General features: G+C 39.7%; 1 protein-coding gene across 1 annotated transcript; it reads right to left on the bottom strand.

The window, feature by feature from the left end:
- Nucleotides 1-23,920, bottom strand: LOC113647992 (NACHT, LRR and PYD domains-containing protein 3-like). The gene is made up of 11 exons (XM_027155027.2): nucleotides 23,720-23,920; nucleotides 23,161-23,223; nucleotides 22,617-22,733; nucleotides 20,834-20,943; nucleotides 14,331-16,104; nucleotides 10,708-10,881; nucleotides 10,159-10,332; nucleotides 9,059-9,232; nucleotides 6,870-7,043; nucleotides 3,875-4,051; nucleotides 1-1,321 (listed from the first exon to the last, which is right to left on the bottom strand). The coding sequence occupies exons 2-11, from the start codon at nucleotides 23,214-23,216 to the stop codon at nucleotides 1,231-1,233; spliced, it is 3,021 nt and encodes a 1,006-aa protein (XP_027010828.2). The 5' UTR covers nucleotides 23,217-23,223; nucleotides 23,720-23,920; the 3' UTR covers nucleotides 1-1,230.
- Nucleotides 23,921-23,979: the final 59 nt, after the last annotated feature.

The following is a 23,979-nucleotide window of genomic DNA, read 5'->3' as shown; positions in this document are numbered from 1 at the left end:
CACATTAATTTTTAATTACCCGAGACCCGATGCCGCTATTATTATACCCGACCCGTGTCCGAGGCACACGTGAAACTTTTAGACGCGAACCCGCTCGGGTCTCGGGTCGGACCTCGGGTTTTCGAATCTAAGTGGACACGTGAAGACCTCTACATCAGTCTCTTCCGATTTATCATTCAAAACACTTAAATGACCATCTATGGTTATATATCCTTCACAGTTACATTTTCTTGCTGCTAAGCTGTGGTTACAAGTCCCTTCTAAGCAAGCATCAGTCATATACATTTTTTTAAAACTGTGGTTAAGATATCCGGGTTGCAGTGCTCTTCTGCGAGTGCACAGGATAATCATGAGCTCATCTAAGTCAAGGCTTGCTGCAACTTAGTCCTATATACAGTACATTCTGAAAGGTTATATCAGATTATACAAAGTTACATAAAAGTAAAAGAAAACGATTCTTGAACTTCTGAAAAATAAAAATTAACGAAGTACTGTATGTTCTTCGTCGTCAGGCTCTTCATGCTCGTTCTGTCTAGTTACAGTGTCTGATCCGTGATGTCTTCATTTGTCAGGAACATTTTATTTTATATTAATATTTAAGTTCCTCACCTCCTCTGATAGGGCCTCTATCTTAATCAGGTTCACATCTATTTTCATTTCACATCGTTTTCTGTCCCTCTGTCTTTTCTTTTTTTGCACTTTTCTCTTCTAGCTCGTTTAACTTTACTCTTTCTTATTACGATACGCTCCACTCCACAGTTCATTCTTTTTCCAGTTTCCTTCAACACATCTCTCAGGGTAAGAGGGGGGTATACATCAAGTTTCATTTCTGTTTTGGCACCAAGGTGGTGGAATGAAGATGTCCAAACAGCTGAGGCACTGACTGGCTTTTTTGACAGCCTAAATGTATTAAAACAGATTTAGGTTGATGGTATATTAAGTCTGTAACCTAGTGAACCAATTTGAATTTATTTATTGATTGAGACCTCAAAGCGCTTTGCACATCCCTCTAGATATGGGGCTTCTGCCAAATGCCGTAAATGTGAATGCAGAGCAACGTCCTCCGTGGAACCATAGAGTGGAGTGTCATCCTTGCTTGACATTACTGTCGAGTCCCACTTCCACAAGGGAACACAATAAGGATCCGGTCCTCTGCCAAACATAGTGCTGAGCAGGACCAATAAAGTGAAGTGCCGTCCCCAGCTGGCACAGAAGCGGAGAGGCAACAATTCACCAAAACTTTAGCCATGAAAAGAAGCTTGAGGTCTGAGGACCCCTGTCTGTGCTGGGAGGTGGAGCTGGTGGGATATACACCTCAATGCTGTAAGACAGAACAGGACAGAATAACAGACAACATTAATCACAGTCGATTTTTTGCATCCTGACAAGAATCAGTGTAAAAACACACACACACACACACACACACACACACACACACACACACACACACACACACACACACACACACACACACACACACACACACACACACACACGTCCCATTCCCTTCTCTTATGTGGGGATAATGTATAACAGCAACAGTATTTTATTCTTTGGGGTCACACTTCAGTCTTGTTCATTTCTTTTTATAATATTATATTCCAGAAAACAATAAGTTTTGTGTGTATCATACAAACTCTTATGCTTGCTCATTAGGGAAAATACAATCACATATAAATATAAGTCTCATATTAAACTTGAATTTTTGTTATATATTAATCTTTGTGTAATAATCAAACTTTTTCATTATGTTTCTTATCTCCATTGTTAAAACTGCTATACAAAAAAATTTAATTGTAATAAAAATAAGAACATATTTTTACTTCACTCTGAGAAAACATTATATACAAACTTAAATTCTAAAGACAGTAGAATATGTATGGATTACATGGAGTATGTGTTAACATATATTTAATATATTTAATATTTCCAAGCTGTTGAGATACCAGTAAAGCAAAGCTATACTAATAAAGCATACGGCCAGATAATGTGATTGTTTGACATTATGACTAATCCAGATTCGTTCCGTTGGTTTGAATTGGTTCATTAGTTGAGACCTTGTGTTTGGTAAAGAAGAGCTGGAAACTGGGTGAAACTGAATAAGAAACACACATGGGGTCTCAACCGTGATAAAAGGGTAGGGCTAAAATGGGAGGGTGTAAATTGTTAGCAAATCCGGGACAGGCAGACCTTCTCCTTAAGACAGTGGAATTGGTGAGGTTGGCAGGGGTGCCCACCGAGGGCAGACAGGGAGACACATTATAGTGATGAACTTGGACCAACCCTGAGGGGAGACCTGAACTTTCAAGTGTCAGATCTTCTTTTTCACATGAAGATGTCTCTCTTCAGGTCTCATCTTACCCTGTATGGCTGAATATGTTTCAAATCCCGCTTTAAAATGAGGGCACAGATATCCAAACTGGCCTTTTGCTTTTACCTGTGGCAGCTTGGCTACAGCTGGGAGAGGCTGGTAGAAGTCCCAGGCTCAGAACATTAAATGCTACTGAATGAATCACCGAACAGGTCCAAGTTTGGGTCAGTCATCAGAAAAACTTATCATTTTCTTTACTCCCTGTTACATTAAGCCATAGGTGTTTCTCCATAATAAAACTGCCAATAGTGTGGGCTGTCTGCTTAGTGGCACAGACTAAATATGTGGCTCAGCAGAGCTTCACTACAGCCTCGTAAAAAATAGATTCAACCAGTAGATTCATATAGATTCACCAAAAGGGCAAAGAGAGATAAAAAAAAGAAATCCATCCATATTACATTACCATGAAGTGTTATGGATTGCTTGGACTATTCCCTGCCTGATGGGGGATCAGGGAGATGTTCTGGAAGGCTTCGTTTATATTCTGTGTCTAACTGTGCCTTTTGTTTTTCACATTTGCCCCACTGGATCACACACAGGTCCATTCTCCCCAATTACTATTTAGTCTTGTGGTCTTGCATCTTTATTTTTTGTTGTGTCAATTGGGTTGAGACATGGTTATTGACATGGTCAGTGCAGAATGTTCCACTTCTTTGCCTTAAAAAACCCCTGGGTTTCTTTTGCAGTATGTTTTGGCTCATTATCCATCTGTACTGTGAAGCACTGTAAAATCAACTTTGGAGCATTTGGCCGAATCTGAGCAGAAAATATATCCCTATATACTTTAGAATTCATCCGGCTGCTTCTGTCTTCTGTCACATCATCAACAAACACTAGTGACCTTGTGACACTGGACGCCATGTATGCCCACGCCATCACACGGCCTCAACCAAAGGATGTGTTATGCTTTGGATCACAAGCTGTTACAAGCGTTCTCCCTACTTTCTTTTTCCCATCATTCTGGTACAGGTTGATCTTAGTTTTATGTGTAAAAGAATGCTGTTCCAGTACTGTGCCGGCTTCTTTAGAGGTTTTTCTGGCAAAGTCTCATCTGGATAAATAGACTTTATAAGAGCCTTCTCTATATGGTAGACTTAGATACTGATACTCCAACTTCCTGCAGAATGTTCTTCACTTTGGTGGACGTTGTGAAGGGGTTTTTCTTCACCATAGAAAGGATGTGATTCAAAATGTTATCTATATATGTAATGTCTGTACAGTTTATTACATATATTTAATAGGGGAGTAAAAGGTGCATACAGGTAGAGCATGGATTGGTCTGCTCTGAACAATAGCAAAATATGTTGAGAAACACTGAACTAGACTAATGATAAAGTAGTCTAGAGTTGTGAAGCTGTCTCTTTAATAATGTTGTGTCATTACTCATACTAAACTTAGTAATCTACCAAAGTTTTGAGAAACTGTCAAAAATTACAATGGCTTCTTGTTAAGTAAAAGTAAAGTAGTGAATAGAAGTAGTATACAGTGTTTTATGTGACTCACTCCAGTTTCTTCAGTTTAAAGAGTGGGTCCTTCTGTAGGTCCGAGAGCAGCTTAAAACCCAAGTCTCCAGCTTCATTTCCATATAAATTCAGTTCTCTCAGGTGTGATGAAGAGTTTGATCTCATAGCTGAAGCCAGAGGAACACAACCATCCTCTGTAATACTGCACTCTGACATCCTGCAAGCAAGGAAAACTTCTTAGACTTAACACTGTACTTTTACCACCTAAATATTTCCAGTTGTATTCTAAAGTTGTTCACCCTTTTAAGTGAAATCACAAAAAATACTTTCAATGTTAGTTCAGAATTAATTTACATTTGATTTACTTAAAACACTAAGTCAAACATCCCTTTCGACAGCTTGTAAACACGTTTAACCACCAGCTAAGAATCCTTTGATTCTTTTTAATGTATATGGCTTTTGGCTTGCAATGTCCACTATTTAAAATTTCATTGTCACAGTGACTTTAAAACAGCCCTTCCAAATGCCATCACTGACTTTACCACTCTTGCAAGACTCATTAAACTCTCAGAATATTTCCCTGAATTAGATTCATTTTCACATATCCAGTCAGATGCTTAGAAGAGCCCATGGTTGTTATCAGAAGGATGTAAACACCAGAGAATTTCACCCTGCAGTAGCTGAAATATAACCATGCAATAACATTTTATAGAAAAATTGTTCAAATATATCTTCTTCTTCTACTTTTGGCTTTTCCTGTTAGGGGTCACCAGAGTGAATCATCTGTTTCTATCTAACTCTGCCCTCAACATCCTCTCTATGTCTATCTACACCAGTTACCTTCATGTCCTCATTTAACACACCCTTATATCTCCTCTTAGTCCTTCCTCTTGACCTCTGACCTGCAGCTCCATCTCCTACATCCTTATATAACAGCTCCATCTCCTACATCCAATATAACATCTCCCTCCTCTGTACATGTCCAAACCTTCTCAATCTAGTCTCTCTGTCCTTGTCCCCAAAACAGCCAACCTGAGCTGTCCCTCTGATGTGCTCCTTCCTAATCCTGTCCATCCTCGTCACTCCTAAAGAGAACCTCAACATCCTCATCTCTGCTACCTCCATCTCTGCCTCATGTCTTTTCCTCACTGCTTCAGTCTCTCACTACTGTCTTCTACACCTTTCCTTTGCTTCTTACTGACATTCTTCTGTCACACACACACACACACACACAACACCCTGACACTCTTCTGTCACACACACACACAACACTCCTGACACTTTTCTCCACCCACTCCAACCCACCTGCACTCGCTTCTTCACCTCTTTTCCACACTCCCCATGACACTGGAAAGTTTACTCCAAATGTTTAAACTCCTGCACCTTCTTGACCCCAGCCCCCTGTAACCTTGTAACCTTCTAACCTCACTGTTCTACTTCCCTCCCTCTCGTTCATACACATGTATTCTGTCTCACTACCACTGACTTTCATTCCTCTTCTTTTCAGAGCAGACCTCCACCTTTCCAGGTGCTCCTCCACCTGTTCCCTACTTTCACTAAAGATCACAATGTCATCCGTAAATGTCATTGTCCACGGAGATTCCTGTCTGACTGCATCTGTTATCCTGTCCATCACTATAGCCAACAAGTAGGGACTTAAAGCCGAACCTGGATGTAGCCCCACCTCCACCTTGAACTCCTCTGTCTGACTTATGACTTGTTCTTAAAGATCAGCACTAGAACACTTCTCCATTCCACAGGCATCTTCTCACTCTCTAAAATCCTGTTGAACATCTAAATAGAAACTGCTGTCTCTCCTAGACACTTCCAAACTTCCAAAGGTATGTCATCTGGACCAACAGCCTTTCTACTCATGATTCTCCTCAGATTCTTTCGCACCTCATCCGTTATAATCTTTCCTATTTCTTGCTCTACAATATTCACCTCCTCCCCACTTCTTTTCCTCTTATTTTCCTTATTCATCAGCTCATTCCATCTCCTCTGCACACTCTCCTCACCTGTCAGCACCTTTCCATCACTATCTTTAATCACCCTTATCTGTTCCTATCTACATCTCTCTTTCTCAGTAATCTGTACAAGCCCTTCTCACCTTCCATCGTATCTAACCTGGTGTACTCATTGTACCCTTTCTGTTTGCCCCTTGTCACATCCCTCTTCACTCTATGCTGTGATTCCTTGTAATCCTATCTACTTTCTTCAGTCTTTTCTTTGTTCCACTAATTTTTATCTAGCCTCTTCCTTTGAATGCTGACCTGTTCTTCCACTATGTTTCCTTATCTTCTTTTCTCCTTCCAGTTGACACACATTGCATCTCTAACCTGTCTCCATGATCACTTCTGCTGTAGTTTCCCAGTCATCTTGAAGCTTCTCCTGACCACCCAAAGCCTGTCTCAGCTTCTGTCTGAATTCCTCACAACATTCTTTAATTTTCAACTTCCACCAATTGCTCTTCTTTTCTATCTTTCCTCTCCTCTTCTTCCTGACCACCAGAGACATCTTACACATCACCATCTGATGCTGTCTGGTTACATGCAGTTACTAATCTCTCTCAGATCACCTCATCTATATAGAATGTAGTCTACCTGCATACTCACCTCTACTCTTATATGTAATGCTATGTTCCTCTCTATTCTGAAAATAAGTGTTAGCTACAGCCATTTCTATCTGGTTAGCAAAGTCCACCACCCTCTGTCCTTCTAGGTTCCTTTCCTTAACACCAAACCTGCCTATCACCTCCTCCTCACCCCTGTTCCCCTCACTTCCGGAAGCAACCCTCTCTATTTATCCGAGTTTGGGACTGGCACAGAAATCACTGGCTTGCAATCCCTGTGGCTATATTTATATATTTTAGTGTGTGTGTGTGTGTGTGTGTGTGTGTGTGTGTGTGTGTGTGTGTGTGTGTGTGTGAGAGAGAGAGAGAGAGAGAGAGAGAGAGAGAGAGAGAGAGAGAGAGAGAGAGAGAGAGAGAGAGAGAGAGAGATCACTTACACTTCATAAAGATTGTGTGTGTGTACCTCAATATCTCCAGTGTACAGTGTGGATCCTTCAGTCCATCAGAGAGCAGCTTCACTCCTGAATCCTTCAGTTCATTGTGACCCAGGTTCAGTTCTCTCAGTCTGGAGGAGTTTGAACTGAGAACTAAGGACAGAGATCTACAGCTTTCCTCTGTCAGGTTACACTTCCACACCCTGTTACAGACATTATGATATAATTATAATGATAATTGATTTATTCAATTACTGTTACTGATCATTTATTTATTAAATTACTGTTGTTCCCATCAGAGAAATAAACTGACAGGATATAACATAAAGTACACAGCCTGTGTGTAAAGGTAGAGAAACTAGACAAACATGCATAATTACAATTCATAAATATAGTTTCTATGGCATATTTGACAGTCTGAACACAGACAGCCCAGCAAAATCCCACCACAACCCCAAGGACACTGCACTCCTGGTGACACACTCTGTCATGTCTGCATGATAAACATTACAAACCAGACCCAAATGCAGGACGTTCTCCACCCTTTTACCAGTTTTTACAGATAAAAATAATGGAAAATATTAAGGATAACAAGACACAGGAGCAGAAACACCTGTCAGCACGCCCTCTGGTGGGCTGGATGGGAAAATCCTAGAGGTTCCTGACATAACCCCTTGTTAAGGTGTGGCTCCTGACATGCCCAAACTTAACCGCTTAACTCCGGGAAAAAACACAAGGGAAAAATAAGGAGCACAGCCAAACAATGGGGAGGCAACACAGGGGAGCCTAGAGAAAATATAACCTGACAACAAAGTCCTTCACAATGTCCATAGCTGAGTGAAAGCCTGGGTGGGACGAGAGGCATTGGCCTAGCCAGATGTCCATTATGACAGAAAAGATATACAGTATAGGCACTTTCTCAGATGCAAGGGAAGTTCCTCCTAAAGGAATGACTTTTGGTCTGTGCCAACAACAATGTGAATGTGTGGCAGACTGGATTCTTTAGCCTTTTCCCACAGTATTCCCACGACAAACTTGGCAGAAGCAGAAACATACTGCCAGGTGGTCTAAGAGTGGTGTTAGTCTCTGACAGTTCTCACCTTGCCTGTTGCCATGAGCATGGGTAGGAATCTGCACCTAAGCACTGGCCAGCCACATAGATTTTACACAGGGGTCTAAAAGAAAGGTTTCTCTGGCAGAAACACTGTTGCTACAGTGAAAGCAGCGACTCAGGCCACTGATGACAAAAGACATAAAGGAAGGAATGAATATTTTACATTTAGCAGACACACTTATCTTATTTGTACAAGAAAAAAAATGAGACCAAGGTGAACCTGGGATTCTAACTCATGACCTTCAAACTGGTAATCCAAAACCTTTACCAATAGTCTACCACATTTCGGTCAGGTCACAAGTGTTTAACTCTGTCATATAGAGACCTGCTGCTACATTTACTTGCTACACAAAAGCTGTGTACATGTACACTTATTTGCTATACCTCATTTTTTTCCTTCCTCACTACTAACCATCTGATTATACAGTGCATTAGAATGGAATAATGTGCAATATTCCTCCTAGTTTCATATTGTATTTTATTATATTTTATTGCATTTTTATTCAATCATTCATTCATTCATTTCCTACCGCTTATCTGAACTTCTCGGGTCACGGGGAGCCTGTGCCTACCTCAGGCGTCATCGGGCATCGAGGCAGGATACACCCTGGATGGAGTCCCAACCCATCACAGGGCACACACACTCATTCACTCACACACTACGGCAATTTTCCAGAGATGCCAATAAACCTACCATGCATGTCTTTGGACCGGGGGAGGAAACCGGAGTACCCGGAGGAAACCCCCGAGGCACGGGGAGAACATGCAAACTCCACACACACAAGGTGGAGGTGGGAATTGAACCCCCAACCCTGGAGGTGTGAGGGGAATGTGCTAACCACTAAGCCACCGTGCCCCCCCTGCATTTTTATTATATAGTGTATATTTTTAATACTTTACAATGTTTATTGTATGTAAAGACATACTGCTCTATTTTTTTATAATTTACTTTTGGAGTTTTAGTCCAATCCTCTGCTGACTCTAAGAGCTTTGCACAAGAATTCCTATGCACCCATATTGTCTGTACAATGAACCAGTTCAAAGGGTATACATATGAAGCGAGACACATATTGTGTAATCTTTAGTGTTAACTAATTATCTTACCTCAGTATCTCCAGTGTACAGTGTGGACTCTTCAGTCCATCAGAGAGCAGCTTCACTCCTGAATCCTGCAGTTTATTGTTACTCAGGTCCAGTTCTCTCAGTCTGGAGGAGTTTGAACTGAGAACTGAAGACAGAACTCTACAGCTTTCCTCTGTCAGATTGGAATCACGCAGCCTGGAAAAGAAATTATATTTGATTTGTTTTTCCAAATTGTATAATTATTGGTGTTTCCACCAGTTAGGAAATGAATAGTCGACCTGATCAGAAGGTTCTATGTCAGGATAAAAAAAATATTTTGCTTTTGGACAGATCCATTTATCTCAGCTCATGTAGGATGATATATTTAACTTTCGGAAAACAAGATATTACCAGTGCAGCCAAAAAATGTGCCTTCTTATTTCGAACAGAAAGATTTTCATACTCTGTATTCAGCACCTCTGGGAAATGTTCTGCTGGAGAACATTTACACATTTACACACTGTCCTTTACTGCTTCATTACAGTGTGTTTCGCGAGCATGTAAAACATTCTTTTTTGCATACATTTACTTTTCAGATATTTTTGCTTGCTTAGAAAACATAAGTAACTCTATGGGACAAATTGGGAATGGACAAAGTCGAGTTTCTCTTGGAAGTGGATGTAGGTGTCCTCCTGCTCCCTCTAGTTCAGGATGGAAAAGTGAACAATAGGAAAATCCCACGGATCAAGGAGGATTCCTGAGTATAGTGTATTTCGGCTCTCTGTTTTAATTACAGAGTCATAGCTAGTCTTGCCCGAGTTCCTGTTTGTACTCTGCAAAACGTACTTCATAAACCAGCACAGGACAATACCATATCTAATAATCTGTGTCCTTCAGTGCTCTCTCTCTCTCTCTCTCTCTCTCTCTCTCTCTCTCTCTCTCTCTCTCTATCTATCAAAATGTGAGACACTTCAAACCTGATTTTCGCTGTGTCTGGTTACCTGGCTACAGTTATCTTTTTAACCTTTATACATAATTTACCTGGTTTAAGACCATGCAGATATGTGTAAATTCATTGTGTGTGGTGTGTGTGTGTGTGTGTGTGTGTGTGTGTGTGTGTGCGTGTGTGTGTGTGAGTGTACCTCAGTATCTCCAGTGTACAGTGTGGACTCTTCAGCCCATCAGAGAGCAGCTTCACCCCTGAATCCTGCAGTTTATTGTGACTCAGGTCCAGATCTCTCAGTCTGGAGGAGTTTGAGCTGAGAACTGAGGACAGAACTCTACAGCTTTCCTCTGTCAGATTACAGTCACGAAGCCTTGAGGAAGTTGTAACACAGTATGTTTCTCAGATAAGCACACAGATAATGGACCACATCACTTCTGGAATTGAATATACCTGTTCTGGTGTTGTGACATTGTAGTGTTTGGCTGCTCCTACTATAGAACTGTGTTTGTATGTTTTACTGAACTGAAGTTCAGAACCAAATGAGAAAATCAGACTCTATTCTCCACTCAGCTTGTGGCACTGCTAGACTTTGTAGTGATAGAACTGGCAGTGTCAATTTCTAATTTTATTTCTATCAATATTTGAAAGATATCTTCCTAGGTTTGATGAGCAATGCTCTTTGGTATTAATAATTTCAACATTTCATAACTTTAGCGCAGTGTGTGAGTGAAATTGATGATCTTACTCCAGTTTCTCCAGTGTACAGTGTGGATTCTTCAGTCCAGCAGAGAGCAGCTTCACTCCTGAATCCTTCAGGGTATTGTAAGTTAGGTTCAGTTCTCTCAGTGTGGAGGAGTTTGAGCTGAGAACTGAGGACAAAACTCTACAGCTTTCTTCTGTTAGATTACAGTCATACATACTGGAAGAGAAAAGGTTATGTATCAGAAACACAAACACTGCCATAATACAGCTAAAGGTTCCATGTAACAGAAATGTGAGTGTGTTTCTCTCACACACATGAAATCAGAGGACAAGACACCACATATGAACATCTACTGGAGTAGTGATGTCTTTCTGTCGTCATAGCAGCTGTGACTGGTTACTAAAAATGAGACTATTATAATGTACATGGCCTGCTCTGGAACATTCATTGAAATGAGAATTTCTTCTCAGCTATGAAAACCTGACAGTAAAACATGCCCTATCTTCCCAGAGACATTCATTCATTCATTTTCTACCGCTTATCCGAACTTTTCGGGTCATGGGGAGCCTGTGCCTATCTCAGGCGTCATCGGGCATTGAGGCAGGATACACCCTGGACAGAGTGCCAACCCATCACAGGGCACACACACACACACACACACACTCTCATTCACTCACACACTCACACACTATGGACAATTTTCCAGAGATGCCAACCTACCATGCATGCCTTTAGACCGGGGGAGGTAACCGGAGTACCCCGAGGAAACCCCCGAGGCACAGGGAGAACATGTAAACTTCACACACACAAGGTGGAGGTGGGAATCAAACCCCCAACCCTGGAGGTGTGAGGGGAACGTGCTAACCACTAAGCCACCATGTCCCCCTTCCCAGAGACAAGTATATATAATTTAAACAATACAAATAAGACACTTAATGTGAATATCAAGTAAATAAATTATGCTATAAACTATGCAGTGACACACCAGAGCCAGAGATGGAAGAAGTCAGGGTCAAACACAGCAGCAACAGGCCACTAGAAGAGTTAGTATTGATATTGACAATGGCCATTGAAAAGCAGCATTAGCAGAAACAACAGGTCTCAGGCACACAATTCTGCACAATCCTGAGATGAAGGACATCTATATATCCAGAACACAATGCAAAATGAAACAGTTAAAAAAACAACAAAGACACAACAGTGAAGCAGCAAAAGTTAAACATGGGAAACTGGAGGCCTTGAGAAAAGGTGCCACAGGTGAAGACCAGCTCAGGGAAACTGAGGAGAAAACAGCTCAGAGGAGAAACAGTGCACCATCAGCGTGTTGAATTCTGCCACTTGTTCACTATAGCATAAAATATCCATTTTCTATATATGAAAGGAAAAAGGAACATTTCTGCTGGCCAATACAAAATCAGTTAAATTGGCGGAGCAAGTTATGAATAACGAAAAACTGACAGTACGTTTACAAAATAGAAGGTTCAGCAGTAGCATGAAAGACAGTAGTCAATATAAGGTCATAAACTGACTATTTGCTCAAATTTAACCCACAAACAAAGCTCCCATCCCCCCGCCCGTGCCCCCAGCGGGCCGCGGTAAAATGATCAAACATTGGCCGGTCCGCGGCGAAAAAAAGGTTGGGGACCACTACTTTACACCTTAGAGGCATATCCTTGGATAGCCTTGGAAATGCCAGTGGCAAATTCTAGTCAGACAGTGGCAATTGACAGAACCTGCAAATGTCCCACTCTTTGAGGAAGGCCAAGTCTAAGAGCACAGAAATCTTCAGGGTCAGAATCTCTTCAGAGGCTGACTCCATGAGCTCCATGCGGGCTTCCAGCAGCCCCTCCAGGGCCACAGAGAGATCCCAGGAAGGAAGGTACAGTCTACAGGAAGGTCTCAGCTGCCTGGCACAGCACAGAAAGTGAGAAACCAGAGGGTACCTACCCAAAGGAGGGCCCAAAGACAGGTTCATGGTTTACAATGATCGCAGCCACATACACCTTTAAAGTAGATGAAGACAGGCCCCAAGAAAGGCAAGACTGCCTCAGCCACGTCTGTACCAGGGCCCAAACTCACTCCAACACCTGGGGGTGGAGACCCCACTCTCCAGGCTTCAGCACCTGCTTTGACAGGAATTCTGCATAAACATAAAGTGTTTCTATGCTAGAAACACAGCCCTCATCTCCAGGCAATTTATGTGCTGGAGGTGGAAGGCAGACAAGCTTTGTAATGGCACATGTGATCACCTTGAGGAGCAAATTGAACACCAGAGAATGTGGTGCCAATTTGACTGCTGCTTGACGGCCCTATCGAGTTCGATGCAGAAAATAATAATAATTCCATTTTTGATTCAGGAGAAATCGAAATCGAATTGAACTTAGCGACAACGCACAATAATAGTTCTTCATTTAGGTCGAGGGAAATTGCAAAGTCAGTGGCGAGGATGAAAATGCCTGGAATGCAGCCAGCGAGAGTGGAGATTGCAAAAAGCAGTTGCTCATAATGCACCATGATAAAGAACAAAAGACCCTAGTCTTTATGTATCTTCTTTTGCCCCAGTCTTAGCCAATAAGACAGACTATAGACACCACTGATCACTTCCCAAAGACAAAGAAGGTAGAGCAATGTGACGTAGATGCCCTTATATGGACTCACTTGCACATAATCACTTCATCATGTGTCATTATTGAGCCATTAAATTGTCGTGTGTCCAGACAGAGCTTCTGACACCACCTTAAAGTAGCATTCCCATAGTGTTATTCCTGACGCAGCATGGAGTTCCCTCAAAAGGGACTTTACCTTCTTTTATGATGAAAGGATTGAAAATATCCAACATGCAACAGAGGAGATCATCAGGTCATCTTGTCCTTCAATCTTACCACCTGCTCACTGGATCCTATCCCTTTTACAAAGCTCCATAACAACTGGTCATGTACAAACTGCTTCAAGACATCAAAGTTTGTTCCCATCCTGAGGATGCTCTGAAATTCATCAGATATCAGCAACTACAGATGGGTATCATTTCTCTCTACAAAAACTGTCAAATGCCCATATCCTCCTTGAACTTTCAGCAGTTTTTACACATTCAAACTAAAGACATTCCTGTTCACACTCAAGAGTCTTGGAATTCATGGCTCAGCATGGCAATAGCTTGCCTCCTACCTGGAAGATTGCTCACATCAGGTAACATGGAGGGGATCTCCATGCAGACTCATCACTGGTGTCCAACAAGGCTCTGTACTTAGTGCACTTGAAGTTATATTCTCACATGGGCATCCTCACAAGATAAATCCTCACATTTCAAACCACTGCTATGCAGATGACACTCAACACACCCTCTCCTTCCCTCACTCAGTCCCTACTGTTTTTGTTCAGATCACAGCATGTCAGGCAGACATCTCATCATGGACAGCGATTCAAACTGAAACGTAATCTAAGAAAAATCAAACTGCTTTCAAATTTCTGTTTCAGCATATTGTCAAATTGTCATATTCGCACTACTGCTGGTGTAGTGCTCAAAGGACAAGCCATTGATCAACACAGCGAGTTTGTAGTATGGAGGTTTGATAAAGGATTGGAAAATCGCTGGTGGTTGCTAACAGTGATTTAAAAGACATTAAAATATAAAAATACAAAAAAAATGAAGTATACAAAATACTCACTCAGCTTTTCTGGAGGCTTTAACCACTGGCAGCAGCCTCAGAAGACATTCATCTGATCGTTCATATTTCCTCAAATCAAATCCATCCAGCTCCTCTTCTGAGTTCAGTATCATAAACACAAGAGCTGACCACTGCACAGGAGAGAGACTTATTCCACAGAGCCGACGGTATCCTCCACTGTTCACATAAGTTTGTACTTCCTGCACTAGAGAATGATCATTCAGTTCATTCAAACAGTGGAACAGATTGATGGATTTCTCTGGAGATGGATTCTCCCTGATCTTCTCTTTGATGTACTCGACTTCTCTGACTTGTTTGTTGTGAGAGCTACTTCCTGTCTGTGGAATTAAGCCTTGTAGGAGAGTCTGATTGGACTCCAAAGAGAGACCCAAAAGGAAGCGGACAAACAGGTCCAGATGTCCGATCTCACTTTGTATGGCCTTGTCCACTGCACTGATGAGGAGATCAGACATGGTTCGATTTCTGAAGGAATTGAAGATGCTGGTGTTTTGCAACACATTTGTCTTCTGGAGAATGAAAGACATTAATGTGTATAATGCAGCCAGAAACTCCTGAACACTTAGATGTACGAAGCTGAACACCTTCCCCAGGTGAAGCCCAAGCTCCTCTCTGAAGATCTGGGTACACACTCCTGAGTACACTGACACTTCTCTGACATCAATGCCACACTCTCTCAGGTCTTCCTCATAGAAGATCAGGTTTCCTTTCTCCAGCTGGTGGAAAGCCAGTTTTCCCAGTGCCATGATACTCTCTGTGGTCTGCTGAGGATCAGGGTCACATTTCTGATGGTACTTTTGATCCTTGTGTTTGATCTGAAAGATCAGGAAGTGTGTGAACATTTGAGTCAGAGTCTTGGGGATCTCTCCACCCTCTGCTTCACCCAACATTCTCTCTAGAACAGTGGCTGAGATCCAGCAGAAGACTGGGATGTGGCACATGATGTAGAGGCTTCTTGAGGACTTCACATGTGTGAGGATTTTATCAGCCAGGCTCTGAACACTGATCCTCTTCCTGAAGTACTCCTCTTTATGAGGATCACTGAAGCCTCGTACCTCTGTTACCTGATCTACACACTCACGAGGGATCTGATTGGCTGCTCCTGGTCTTGTGGTTATCCAGAGGTGAGCAGAGGGAAGCAGATTCCCCTTGATGAGGTTCGTCAGCAGCACATCCACTGAGGCTGACTCTGTCACATCACACAATCTCTCATTCCTATGGAAATTTAGAGGAAGTCGACACTCATCCAGACCATCAAAGATGAACAACACTTTGTAGGAGTCACAGTTTATTAATTGTAGTTGCCTAATTTCTGGGAAAAAGTGATGAAGAAGTTTCATCAGACTGAGATTTTTCTGCTTCATCAGATTCAGCTCTCTAAAGGGAAGTGGGAACATGAAGGTGACGTCCTGATTTGCTTCTCCTTCAGCCCAGTCCAGGATGAACTTCTGCACAGAGACTGTTTTTCCAATTCCAGCAACTCCTTTAGTCAGCACAGTTCTGATGGACTTGTCCTTAAAGAGATCATTACATTTGATGGGTTTCTCCTGTGTTGCTGGTCTTCTGGACGCTGCCTCAATCTGTCTCACCTCATGTTCTTTATTAACGTCTCCACTCCAACCCTCTGTGATGTAGAGCTCAGTGTAGATCTCATTCAGAAGTGCTGAGCTTCCATGCTGTGAGATTCCCTCATTAATTCTTTTATATTTTTCTCTCAATTTGGATTTGAGTTTTTGCTGATACTCAGAGATCAGGTCTGATGAACAGGAGAGATAAATAAGAACATAAATATTATTTTATAAACCATCCACCATATATTATACAGTATTGCACATGAGTTAGAATTTTAGGACTTTCCTAAATTGTTTCTAATTAGTAATATTTAAAAAATAAACAAAGATTATATTTACTTATTTTACACTTCTTACTTAATTTAACTATTTATTTAAGAGACTGTGTTTGTACTTATTAAATACCTTCTACTTTATACTGTACCTTAAATACATAATAATTATGTTGTGTACAAAGAACCCCATATAAATTACATTTAACCTCAGACTGAATGGTTTAAACTGAATGGTTTAAATATGTAAGCAGTGTTGTATAAAGTATTAGAAAGCAATACTTGAGTAAAAGTACAAGTATCAGACTAGAAAAAGACTTCAGTAGAAGTGAAAGTCACCTTTTAGAATATTACTGAAGTAAAAGTCTTAAAGTATCTGATATTTACTGTACTTAAGTATCAAAAGTCATTTTCTGATATTTACTGTACTTAAGTATCAAAAGTCATTTTCTGATATTTACTGTACTTAAGTATCAAAAGTCATTTTCTGATATTTACTGTACTTAAGTATCAAAAGTCATTTTCTGATATTTACTGTACTTAAGTATTTGAAGTAAAAGTAAAAAGTAAAATGTCAGTGATTTTCAGTAGGTATAAGATCAGGGGCAGTTCTAGGGTTTCATCTTTAGGGGTTTTATCCCTCAGTGAGAATTTAAAACAAGAAGAGTTCTATATTATATATTATATGACAACTCGTAATAAGAATAGTGACATTTCACTGCTTTTGGTTGCCGTCTTTGCGTCTTTCCGCCGATTAACGTTATAGATAAACGCCTCCAGCTCTGACTGCGCGTGCACGCTGCGCGTACCCGTGCTTCTCCGTTCTAATAAAGCAGACAGCTGAAGACGCACGTGTGAAACACTACAACACACGCGTGTAAAAGCAAAGTAAAAAAATCGCTCTTGGATCAAACTGATAAATAATTTTCTTTCCCATCGACGACACGTCCTGCATTTTAACGTCATTTTTATTGTTTATTTATGAAAGTAAAAATGCTCCTTATAGTTTTAGGGTGGCTGAGATTACAGACAGGGGGCTGAAGCCACCCTAATAAAGGGCTAGAACCCCCCTGGGTGACACAATTCACAACGCATTCGCCAGGAATCCTTTTTGACGCCGATTATTACAAACATCTCACCTTATATATATATATAAAACATGACGTCCAGTTCCCAGCATGACACTAAACAGGTAGTAGTAACGGCAACTTTTTACTTAAGTACATGTCAGAGCCCAAACTTCTTTACTTTAACTTGAGTAAAAGAGTGTAGTCACTACTTCTACTTTTACTGGAGTCTTTTAAAAATGAGTATCTGTACTTGAGTAAAGGATGTGTGTACTTTTGCCACCTCTGACTGTAAGTGATATAAAGCACTGTAAGTCATGTAAAGCACTGTACAGTAAGTGATATAAAGCACTGTAAGTCATGTAAAGTACTGTAAGTGATATAAAGCACTGTAAGTGATATAAAGCACTGTAAGTGATATAAAGCACTGTAAATCATGTAAAGTACTGTAAGTGATGCAAAGCACTGTAAGTGATGTAAAGCACTGTAAGTGATATAAAGCACTGTATATCATGTAAAGTACTGTAAGTGATGTAAAGCACTGTAGGTGATATAAAGCACTGTACAGTAAGTGATGTAAAGCACTGTAAGTGATATAAAGCACTGTATAGTAAGTGATATAAAGCACTGTACAGTAAGTGATGTAAAGCACTGTAAGTGATATAAAGCACTGTATAGTAAGTGATATAAAGCACTGTACAGTAAGTGATGTAAAGCACTGTAAGTCATGTAAAGTACTGTACAGTAAGTGATGTAAAGCACTGTAAGTGATATAAAGCACTGTAAATCATGTAAAGTACTGTAAGTGATGCAAAGCACTGTAAGTGATGTAAAGCACTGTAAGTGATATAAAGCACTGTACAGTAAGTGATGTAAAGCACTGTAAGTGATATAAAGCACTGTATAGTAAGTGATATAAAGCACTGTACAGTAAGTGATGTAAAGCACTGTAAGTGATATAAAGCACTGTATAGTAAGTGATATAAAGCACTGTACAGTAAGTGATGTAAAGCACTGTAAGTGATGTAAAGCACTGTAAGTCATGTAAAGTACTGTAAGTGATATAAAGCACTGTACAGTAAGTGATATAAAGCACTGTACAGTAAGTGATATAAAGCACTGTACAGTAAGTGATATAAAGCACTGTAAGTGATATAAAGCACTATAAGTGATGTAAAGCACTGTACAGTAAGTGATGTAAAGCACTGTAAGTGATGTAAAGCACTGTACAGTAAGTGATATAAAGCACTGTAAGTGATGTAAAGCACTGTAAGTGATATAAAGCACTGTACAGTAAGTGATATAAAGCACTGTAAGTGATATAAAGCACTGTAAGTGATATAAAGCACTGTACAGTAAGTGATATAAAGCACTGTAAGTGATATAAAGCACTGTACAGTAAGTGATGTAAAGCACTGTAAGTCATGTAAAGCACTGTAAGTCATGTAAAGCACTGTAAGTGATATAAAGCACTGTAAGTGATATAAAGCACTGTACAGTAAGTGATATAAAGCACTGTAAGTGATATAAAGCACTGTAAGTCATGTAAAGCACTGTAAGTGATATAAAACACTGTAAATCATGTAAAGCACTGTAAGTGATATAAAGCACTGTATAGTAAGTGATATAAAGCACTGTACAGTAAGTGATGTAAAGCACTGTAAGTGATGTAAAGCACTGTAAGTCATGTAAAGTACTGTAAGTGATATAAAGCACTGTACAGTAAGTGATATAAAGCACTGTACAGTAAGTGATATAAAGCACTGTAAGTGATATAAAGCACTATAAGTGATGTAAAGCACTGTACAGTAAGTGATATAAAGCACTGTAAGTGATGTAAAGCACTGTACAGTAAGTGATATAAAGCACTGTAAGTGATGTAAAGCACTGTAAGTGATATAAAGCACTGTACAGTAAGTGATATAAAGCACTGTAAGTGATATAAAGCACTGTAAGTGATATAAAGCACTGTACAGTAAGTGATGTAAAGCACTGTAAGTCATGTAAAGTACTGTAAGTCATGTAAAGCACTGTAAGTGATATAAAGCACTGTAAGTGATATAAAGCACTGTACAGTAAGTGATGTAAAGCACTGTAAGTCATGTAAAGTACTGTAAGTGATATAAAGCACTGTAAGTGATATAAAGCACTGTAAATCATGTAAAGTACTGTAAGTGATATAAAGCACTGTAAGTGATATAAAGCACTGTAAATCATGTAAAGTACTGTAAGTGATATAAAGCACTGTAAGTCATGTAAAGTACTGTAAGTGATATAAAGCACTGTAAATCATGTAAAGTACTGTAAGTGATATAAAGCACTGTAAGTCATGTAAAGCACTGTAAGTGATATAAAGCACTGTACAGTAAGTGATGTAAAGCACTGTAAGTCATGTAAAGCACTGTAAGTGATATAAAGCACTGTAAGTCATGTAAAGCACTGTAAGTGATATAAAGCACTGTAAGTGATATAAAGCACTGTAAGTCATGTAAAGCACTGTAAGTGATATAAAGCACTGTACAGTAAGTGATGTAAAGCACTGTAAGTCATGTAAAGCACTGTAAGTGATATAAAGCACTGTAAGTCATGTAAAGCACTGTAAGTGATATAAAGCACTGTACAGTAAGTGATATAAAGCACTGTAAGTCATGTAAAGCACTGTAAGTGATATAAAGCACTGTAAGTCATGTAAAGCACTGTAAGTGATATAAAGCACTGTAAGTGATATAAAGCACTGTAAGTCATGTAAAGCACTGTAAGTGATATAAAGCACTGTAAGTCATGTAAAGCACTGTACAGTAAGTGATGTAAAGCACTGTAAGTGATATAAAGCACTGTACAGTAAGTGATGTAAAGCACTGTAAGTGATATAAAGCACTGTACAGTAAGTGATGTAAAGCACTGTAAGTGATATAAAGCACTGTACAGTAAGTGATGTAAAGCACTGTAAGTGATATAAAGCACTGTACAGTAAGTGATGTAAAGCACTGTAAGTGATATAAAGCACTGTACAGTAAGTGATGTAAAGCACTGTATGTGATATAAAGCACTGTACGTGATATAAAGCACTGTACAGTAAGTGATGTAAAGCACTGTAAGTGATATAAAGCACTGTACAGTAAGTGATGTAAAGCACTATAAGTGATATAAAGCACTGTACAGTAAGTCATGTAAAGCACTGTAAGTGATATTAAGCAATGTAAGTGATATAAAGCACTTTACAGTAAGTGATATAAAGCACTGTAAGTGATATAAAGCATTGTAAGTCATGTAAAACACTGTAAGTGATATAAAGCATTGTAAGTCATGTAAAACACTGTAAGTGATATAAAGCACTGTAAGTCATGTAAAACACTGTAAGTGATATAAAGCACTGTACAGTAAGTGATGTAAAGCACTATAAGTGATATAAAGCACTGTACAGTAAGTGATATAAAGCACTGTAAGTGATATAAAGCATTGTAAGTCATGTAAAACACTGTAAGTGATATAAAGCACTGTAAGTGCAAAGTAATAATGTTTGTTCTGTAAACTTTAAGTATCAGTTTAGAATAATCATGAATTTAAGCCCTTACCAGTCTGAAATCTGTTATCAATGTCTGACAGGTTCTTGGCCTGTAGCGTGTTTTCCAGCTGACAGTGTTGTCCTGTTCTGCTGATAATGCTTGATTTCTCCTCTTGGGCTCTGTGGAAAATTTGTAATAGGGACTATAAAGCCAGGGTTATTGCAGAGAGTATTAGCTATGAGCTGTGGGCTAGTGTAAGATATAACCTTGACATGACTGCATAGTGTGCAGCTGAGATATAATGTATTTTGTTTTGTTTAGCCAGCAATAATATAAGTAAAAGAGAATAGTGACCTTTCCCAGTCCAGTCCAGATACATATTCACATCTGTCTTATCTTCCATTTTATTGGGAAGAAAATTATGAAACTTTTGTTGTATTCTAAGTAATTACTCTATAGATTTCTGGAGCTCCTACAAAGAATTTTTAATGGTTGACATTAAATAGTAATGTGTCACGATAAAGTAAAAAAAACAAAAAAACAAATAAAGTAGATAACATGCAAATGCGATATTGTTTTGAGATGATAATATGACATTTCACAAACTTTATTTAATTTTCCATTAATTCTCTTTACCCACTCCAAAGCGGGCTAAATGTATTTCATTCTTAATCAGTATGAAAAAAGTATTACATAAATACTTTTTAACATGGTGGCCCCCTGGTGGAAGAAGAAGAAGAAGAAGAAGAAGAAGAAGAAGAAGAAGAAGAAGAAGAAGAAGAAGAGGTTTCATGAGTTCATTTTAAAAAAAATTTTTAAAAAAATACCGGCCCTTTTCTCAGTAGCTTGTTGTAGCTACTGGGCCCCTACTGTAGGAGCTACTGGGCCCCTACTGTAGGTCTGGATGCTTGTTAGAAGTTAGCAATCCCCCTCACAGTGGGGAGAATGGTTGATGGTCCAGTGGCATAAAATCAAAGCAAACACTAAGGCTCACCCTTAAGGTACTGCCTGATATCTCACAGTCAGGGTATCCAAGGATATCCAGATGCAGAGGGAGGTGTTTATACCCAGCAGGCTCAGCTTTCCAATTAGATACTGAGGAATGATTGAGGTTAAAACTGAAGGACAGTCAGTAAGACTTGCTGAGTAGACACTGCCAGGCTTCAGGTGCTAACTGGCCTCAGGCTGTGAGAGAGAACAATAACCTCAGGACACACTGTCTGGGCAGATGTGGGGCCTGAACCACAGCCAGTAAACACCTGGCTCTAAAATAAATGAGCGGAGCTTCTTAAGAGATAAAGTCTCATGATACACGCAGCCAGTTCACTGGCGAGTTGACTGGCACACATCAGTTAAATTGTTTGCTTGCAATATCACTAAAAGATGCAACAAACTAGACTAGACAGGTGATGAAACTGAAAATTCACATGAACAGAGAAGCGGCATCCTTTGCTTCGTTTTTGTCATTAAATGACAAGGAGAATAGATAATAAAAGTTCCATGAGAGTGAAGGCTCTTGTTCCCCTTGATGACTAAAAGACATCCTGTTTGCTTAGTTGTACATAAAGTCTCTGTGGTTCTGATCATCTGATGTTCAGAGCTGCAGAGTTTTTATAGTTTACTCCACAAGTCTGTTCCTCGACTCCGTTCTGTCTTAAAGCTCAAGGGACAATCCTTCAACAAAATTCAGACAGAGACGTGACTTCTTATAACTTAAAAATGATCAGCAGAAGCAGTGAGTAACGTGACATACGGCTAAGCAGGATCCACCTGAGTGCAACTTCTAGTGACATAGCAAAGGGTAATTATATAAAAGTGTTATATCATTTTACATTTCCTCAGTGACACGTACCTCATATCAGTAGAGGAGTCTTGCTTTTTAAATCCATATGGGAGTTCCTTTGACATGTCACTCTGCATGGACACGATGCTGGGTTCTGGTGACTCACATCTCTCACCCTGAATCAGACTTAAACATACCAAGACAATGAATTAGTTCTTCTTAATGTCATTTTTGTTATTAACAGTTGTACAGTCTATTTATTTATTCCCTTATTATGTGATAATACTCTTCTTAGGAGAATGATAGCTGGCATTTACGTCTTGAGAGAACAACAGAGAAACTGGTGCAGGAACAAGTGTATAGCTGCTATAATGTAAGTGACAACAGGAACTTATTCTTCTGCAGAATTATTGTAGAAACACAGATCACATGTAAGCCTTGGTTTTGTTATGTTTTTGTTAAATAACAGCTGTAATCTTTGGCAGAATGTACGAAGGAAATCGACTTCAAATCGCATGAACTTCACTTCACATCCCTAATTATTGTCTTGTTAAAATATTTTACATGTAAAATATAGAAAATATATTTTATATTATAATTGTTTTCCTCTCACCGCTTCACTGCCTTTATGTTTTCTTCTTTAGAAAGACTCATTTCAGAGATTTTCATATCACAGCTGTGAACACATACACACACACACACACACACACACACACACACACACACACACACACACACACACACACCACACACACACACACACCACACACACACACACACACACACACACAAACACACACACACACACACACACACACACACACACACACACACACACACACACACACACCACACACACACACACACACACACAAAACACAAACAAAGACACACACAATCTTTAAACACAACTTTTTCATACTCACTAAACAGGTACATACTGAAAAGAAATGAGAGAATAATATCTCTATAGAAGTTAATCAGATCTGTTGCCCAGGGTTACGTATTGTTTATTTACATCTAAAATCCGTGTTAAATTCAACCATGGATACAGACATTCAGGAAATGCCAGGTTTTGAAAGCAATCAAATAAAGTATAACTGGAGACATCAGTAGACAATGAACCTGAAATACAACAGCTGGTTAATGTATAAATGTATAAATGCACTTACTCTCCTGTAGTATTTTAGGTTTGTCTCAAAATGGTGCTGCTAAATTTCATGTCAACTAAAACTGGTCTGACCTGCTGTAAAGTCTCACGAACAGCAGTGACACACTGCACTCCTGCTACCGCTCCTGCCATGACACCTACTGGTCACAAAGTGTAACTGCTGTAGTCTCTTAATCTGCACCAGGGACAAGCTCAGTCTCTTCATCTGCACCCAAGAAATGTCAGTGTACTTCTGTCTGCTCTTTGGAATACTCACTCTTG

Source organism: Tachysurus fulvidraco, chromosome 16, assembly GCF_022655615.1.
Source record: "Tachysurus fulvidraco isolate hzauxx_2018 chromosome 16, HZAU_PFXX_2.0, whole genome shotgun sequence".
Lineage (NCBI taxonomy): Eukaryota > Metazoa > Chordata > Actinopteri > Siluriformes > Bagridae > Tachysurus > Tachysurus fulvidraco.
The sequence above is the reverse complement of the archived record's forward strand: the minus strand, read 5'-3'. Positions and strand labels throughout refer to the sequence as shown.